The following is a 6,413-nucleotide window of genomic DNA, read 5'->3' on the forward strand; positions in this document are numbered from 1 at the left end:
TAAAAAATGACAGTATTTTTGAAAAAATGGTTTTAGCCTTGGATATTTTTCAAAAAAGCCCAATATATTTTTAGTTTAATGACTTAGAATTACAAACTGAACTGATTGGATGAAGTCATTTTTTTCTTTCAATTCGAACAATCCCACTCATGTTCAACCTTACTTAATAGAGTTATGCACAATAGTTTGTGAGAAACTGAATTTAAAACAAACACTTTAAAAATTATAAGATCAACCATTTAACAGTTGTGAATTAAAAAAATCAAAATAAATTACGAAATATATTCACTAATTAGGAGATTGGTTATTCCAAATAATGTTCTTCTTATTCAAGTCCAGCAACATATCATGGGTATCATCACAATTATTCAACTCTAAATTAATTGCTATGAATGTAACAATTACGACGTTATGTATTTCCAAATTAACCACACGAATTCAAAACTGACTTTTGACGGTTTAACTCTTTAAGGTGAGAGGTTTGGGCTTTTTGCCAAGTGGTTTTGCTCGGCGTTTTTTATTTTGTGTGTGGAGGGAGTGTGAGCTTATGAGTGGGATTCTGTTATCATCAAGAAGGGGAGGTGGGGCAGCTCACGCAGCAATCATCATTTATAACTGTTTTTTTTCCAAATTTTAAAATGCGTTGAAATTACTGAACAACCTAGGATCCCGTTTATAGTAATTTTCTACCGCCTCTCCACATTATCGATCTGTGTGATAATTATTGCATTGAATATTGACCCTTAGATAAAAACTAATTTAATGATTTCCCCCCAATCTGTGTTTCCCTCCCCCAATCCCATTTCTCTCCCCTCTTTTTCATATTCTTATTTTACAATTTTGTCCAAGTGATATATATTTTTAGTTTAATGGATTAGAATTACAAACTGAACTAATTGGATGAAGTTTTTTTTCTCTTTCAATTCGATCAATCCCACTCATATTCAACCTTACTTAATAAATAGAGTCTTGCACAATAGTTTGTGGGAAACTAATTTGAAAACAAACACTTTAAAAATCATTAAATCAACAATTTTAACAGTTGTGAATTAAAAAAATCAACATAAACTACGAAATATATTCGCTAACTAAAAGATTGGTTATTCCAAATAATGTTCTTCTTATTCGAATCCAGCAACATATCACATATATCGTCACAATTATCCAACCCTCAATTAATTGTTATGAAATTACAATTACTCAACACATTATCCGTTTCCAAATTAAGCACACTAATTCAAAAGTGACTTTTGACGGGTTTAACTCTTTAGGCAGAAGGTTTGGGCTTTTTGTCAAGTGGTTTTACTCGACATTTTTTATTTTTTTTGGCGGGAAGGGAGTGTGAGCTTATAAGCGAGATTCTGTTATCATCAGTACAGGGAGGTGAGGCAATTGACGAAACAATCATCTTTTCTAACAATCTTTTCTAACAACCTAGAATCTTGTTTATAGTAATTTTCTACCGTCTCTTCACGTAACCGATCCATGTGATAATTTTTGCATTGAATATTGATCATTCGATAAAAATAATCTAACAATTTTTCCGTAATTTGTGTTTTCCTTCCCAATCCCATTTCCCCCATTCTTTTCATATTCTTATTTTACAATTTCGTCCAAGTAAAATATATTTTTAGTTTAATGGGTTAGAATTACAAATTAAATCAATTGGATGGAGTCATTTTTTCTTTTTCAATTCGATCAATCTCATTCATGTTTAACCCTACTTAACATAGTTTTACACAATAATTTGTGAGAAACTGATTTTAAAACAAACATTTTAAAAATTATTAAATCAGTCATTTTTAATGAACAGTTATGAATCAAAAAAATCAAAATAAACTACGAAATATATTCGCTAACTAAAAATTGATTATTTCAAATAATATTTTTCTTATTCGAATCCAACAACATATCACAAATATTGTCACAATTATCCAACCCTAAATTACTTGTTACGATAAATAATAATTACAAAATTATGTATTTCAAAATGAGTAATGCGAGAAAAAATGACAAAAGTAGCCAATTTTTGAAAAAATTTAACAAAAATAGCCATTCTGAAAAAAGTGACCAATTTTGGCCGATTGAATACTCCACTGTCAGTTGTCCACTGTCACTTGGGTATCCCAATTTGTATAAGATACTCCACTGGTAGTTGGGTATTTTATACATGGGATACTCCACCAGTTGTATATCTTATATAAAGTGGATACTCCACTGACAGTTGGGTATCCCATCGGTCAAAGTTGGCCAATTTTTCAGAAATTGGTTATTTTTGTCAATTTTATGTAAAAATAGGTTAAATTTATCCTTCACACTTAATGCGAGTTATACCGGAAAATAAACTCCCAATCCCATTTCCCAATTCATGGTTCTGACCAAACTCCTCCGTTCTTCACAACTCAACAACCTCGTCCACTTCCACAACCCTGTAATAAACAGACACATCTCTCTTTCAACTCAATCCATTACCACTAATAATGTTACCTCAACCTATTCAACTGAACAAACAAAAACAAATCTATCTCAACTATTTTCAGACAAGACTCAAACTAGTTCAACTAGACAGATTAAAACAGACCAGAGAGTTGTTTACAAAGAGCTTTCTCCGAGTGTGATTGAGTTTGCTAAGTACTTGTATGATAAAGGCTATTTCGAAAGTGATTCGAGTGTGTTTCCGAGTAAAGTGTTTGATGATGCTTGTTTAAGGAATGTGTATGGTCTTAATTTTCTTAGACATGCTGCTGAGAAGTTTGGGTGTGATAATCAGGAGATTGCCAAGTATGGGCTCTTTTCGAATAATTTTGTTTCGATTTTGCAGCTGTTTTTTTATGTTTTATGCCTATAGCTGAGTTTAAGTAATTTGTTATTTGTTGTAGGGTTTTTTTAAAGAAGTAATGAACAAATTGAACATTCTGGTATTTGTCGGAATTAGAGTTTGAGATAAGATGTATTGGGATTTTAGGACTAGTGTTTGTTTTATGTTATAGGAACATAATTAAGCGTATTGCTTTTGGACCAGGATGTGTTATATGTTGTATTGCTAGATAAATGTAACTGCTGTATGTTAGACACATTTGAGCTTGATAGTGGCCTTAGCATTTAATTTCAATAACATTTGAAGAACACCGACGAATCTTAGCTAGGTAGTGGCCTTCTTATCTCATTTCAATGACCAACGCTTCGTCCTTTTGTTGTACCAATTAGGTGTATCATGTATAATTGAAGTCACAATATTGTTGCTGATAATGAAATAATACAACTCTTTTTTACAAACTCATGAAGATGACCCAAGACTAGCTACTCATTGGGCCTAATCTATACGCTTTTCTTTACTTGATGAGCAAATTACCACTCTAACTATTGAACTTTTTACACTGTAATGTATATTAGATGTATCAAAGCTTTGAGAGAATGGAAAAGTTTAGAGATGCTCAGAAGTAATCAAATCAGCCAAGTACATAAATGCTTAAAATACTAGCTAGTTCCGTTTCTTGGAAAAATGGCTTGATTTGTTTGATGAATATAGAGATCATATCGGATAAAACAACAAAACTGAAACTGAAGTCAAATTGTACTCGAATATAGGGAAAATAATAGTAACTGGTAGCATTTTTCTTGTTGTCTGATAGACTTTTCTATTTGTCTGAATTGCTTCAATGCAACATGTTAAATGTTTTAGACAACATTAGAATCCTAATTTTTAGCATCTTCTATAGCTAAGCTTTAATCCTAAACTTTATCGTCTTCAGTTCGAAACAATTCATATCTGTTTGACACAGATATAACCGCCACATATTGTATTTCATTTTCATAGCATACTCGGTGTTTCTGTGAAAACCTGAAAGGAACTAACGATTTTAAAAATATTTGTTAATACAGTAGTAGACTATCAGGTCATTAATTTAGCCAACATATTTATTTTTGCTGATTTTTTTTTGCCGAGATTGGTAGCACTCTATGATGCTTCAATAGTTATGAAGCAACCTGACAGCACCAAGTGTTGGAAGGTACAGGTCACATGCTTTAAAACAATGAATGCAGTGGCATGGCATCCAAAGATGTACTGCCTATTTAAATTTTAAAGAAGTGAAAAATTTGTCAAGATGTATATAAGTATCTATGACACTTTGCAACTGTGTATTTTTAGGACATACACTGCCATGAAATGAGAACTACATTTTGAAATCACAAACTTGAGAATTTACCTAAAGACACAAAAGATAATGATATAAGCACATGTCTGTAAATGATAATGATACATAGCTCAGACTCAAACAACTATAAAGCTATTTAGTTTCCTCCAATAAAATTGACCAGAATCACCGTGCAGTTCATCAATCATGCACATATGCAAAGTTCGTTGTTTTGTATGTTTATGTACTGTGCATGCTGATTTTAATTGGCAACTCTGTTTGTAAACTGTTTGTATTCTCCTCCTCATGTTAGTTTAAATTCTATGTTTTATGAACTTCAAGTAGTGCTCTCTTTCAGATGGTTATCAGGCAGTGAGTTGAAAAAGGTTGCCCTCTTTGGTTGTCCCTCCCTCTCAAAGAAAGCTGTCTTTTCTGCCAAAACATTGCGTACTTTCTTTAAGATACAGGAAAATACGGTTGGTTAATTATCCCGTACGATTTCTTTTAATCAATTTTGGCGATTTCTTTCAGCTCTACTGTACAATAAATTTTATATTTTATTGTCATTTTCAGTTGATCTCAACTTTCATCCGCTTATCCTCAGGTTTGCAGCAATTGTGTTCTGAAACAATCTTGCAAGTACGCGAATCAGAATGTATGGAACAATAATACCAAGAATTTGTATTTGCCTGCAGTAATGAATGTTATTTCTCATTATGCCTTGGATTCGGTACATCCACAGCTGATAGTGCCTGATGACATTAAGACTGTTGTTGCTAGATTGCTCAAGGTGGTTGTAAAGCTAAGTCAAACTGTTCCATAAGATTTATATAATATCCGGATACTAATTTTGACAATACTTTCTTGTTGGCTAATTATTTTGGTGGCAATTCTTGGATACATATCTTAAGATAATATTATCAATCAATTGATTTGTCGTTGACAAGGAATGGGAATGATGTTTGGACTTAATCAGACCCCAAAATTAAAGTGTGGTTTGGCTGTTAATTTGCATGCTTAAGTATTTTAAAGTTTGATTATCCATATTAGTGGAGAGGTGTCATTATCATTATGAACACAGTATGGTGGTCAGAGTAGTCAAAATCGGCTTACATAATTGTGTTTTGTTCTGTTGAAGTTGTTTACACCTCATTGCATGTATGCAACATATGAGCTAATTATGCATACTGAATTAGAAAACAAAAGTGTTTATTCTGGATGTTCTTAGATGATCTTTGCTTTCTGGAATTCTTGCGAAATTTTGCTTTTCTTTTTCCGGAGTAGAGAATAGATCTATCTTTCTGGGAAAATCTCGAAAAGTCTAGCCCGAAAAATAAAAGTACTCGACTGACATAATCTCGGAGCATTTGGTTCCAAACTGGCAATAACTGCTTGTCAATAGAAGTAATGCTGCTGCAGTGCTGCTACTTCTGTTGAAATGTGCTATGTTGATGTTGATTGTTGGCCTTATTGTTGTGTTCAAGTGACTAATATGTTGCAAATTAGTCTTTTACAGTTATTTTCTCTTACTGCTCAAAACAATCCCTTATTAAAATTAAAACATGTTAGGTTTTTCTATATATAAAAAAATTATCCTTACAAAAATGTTTATAATTATAGCTAATAAAAAAATTGAAAATTTTATTTTGCAATCTAGAGAAGGATAATGCAAAATTTCATACTTTTTTGTCAAAACTTTACCCAAGAACCTATATTTTCCGTATTCGAATCTCGAATCTGATAAACAAGAAAAAAGAAAAACGAAATTCAACATCATTTTCATGAAATTAGGCATATAATCTTACTTTCGGTCACGTGAAAGGCGCACTACTGAGTACTGGCCAATATCCTGTCATTGGCTCTCGTAGCTCTGCCTCATGTGCAAATTTGATGGCCACTTTGCTACAATTTGCAGGAGTTTACTGTTTTGAAGTGAAAATTAGGAGCCCGTCGCGATGGTCCAATTCTTGTACCACTTGCGGGAAGTTAGGATTTAGACTTTTCTGCGGACACAACTATGCACATATAATTAATTAAAAAAAAAAATCAATTATAATCCAGCACAGCACTCTCTCTTGGGTTATACGAAATGTCGAGAATAATCATTCCTCTATTTTATTTATGAAATGTCGAGAATACGAAATTTTATTAGTATCATTTATTTACAAAATACTATTATCGGATTAATATAATTGAACAATATTACTCCCTCCGTTCCTCCCAATTGCTATCGTTTCTGATAGAGTGTCCGACACGCATTTTAAGATAAGTAAAAAA

At 32.3% G+C, this 6,413-nt stretch overlaps 1 protein-coding gene across 2 annotated transcripts; it reads left to right on the forward strand.

The window, feature by feature from the left end:
* The first annotated feature begins 2,328 nt into the window (after nucleotides 1-2,328).
* On the forward strand, nucleotides 2,329-5,038 carry LOC141706543 (uncharacterized). 2 transcript variants are annotated; one of them, XM_074509284.1, is made up of 3 exons: nucleotides 2,329-2,781; nucleotides 4,495-4,612; nucleotides 4,741-5,038. In XM_074509284.1, exons 1-3 carry the CDS (start codon nucleotides 2,369-2,371, stop codon nucleotides 4,957-4,959), a joined length of 750 nt encoding a protein of 249 aa, XP_074365385.1. In that variant the 5' UTR covers nucleotides 2,329-2,368; the 3' UTR covers nucleotides 4,960-5,038. The 2 variants fall into 2 exon arrangements, with proteins under 2 accessions (XP_074365385.1, XP_074365386.1); XM_074509285.1 differs by having other exon boundaries at nucleotides 4,710-4,833.
* Nucleotides 5,039-6,413: the final 1,375 nt, after the last annotated feature.

The sequence above is a fragment of the Apium graveolens genome, chromosome 2, assembly GCF_009905375.1.
Source record: "Apium graveolens cultivar Ventura chromosome 2, ASM990537v1, whole genome shotgun sequence".
In the NCBI taxonomy this organism is placed as follows: Eukaryota; Viridiplantae; Streptophyta; class Magnoliopsida; order Apiales; family Apiaceae; genus Apium; species Apium graveolens.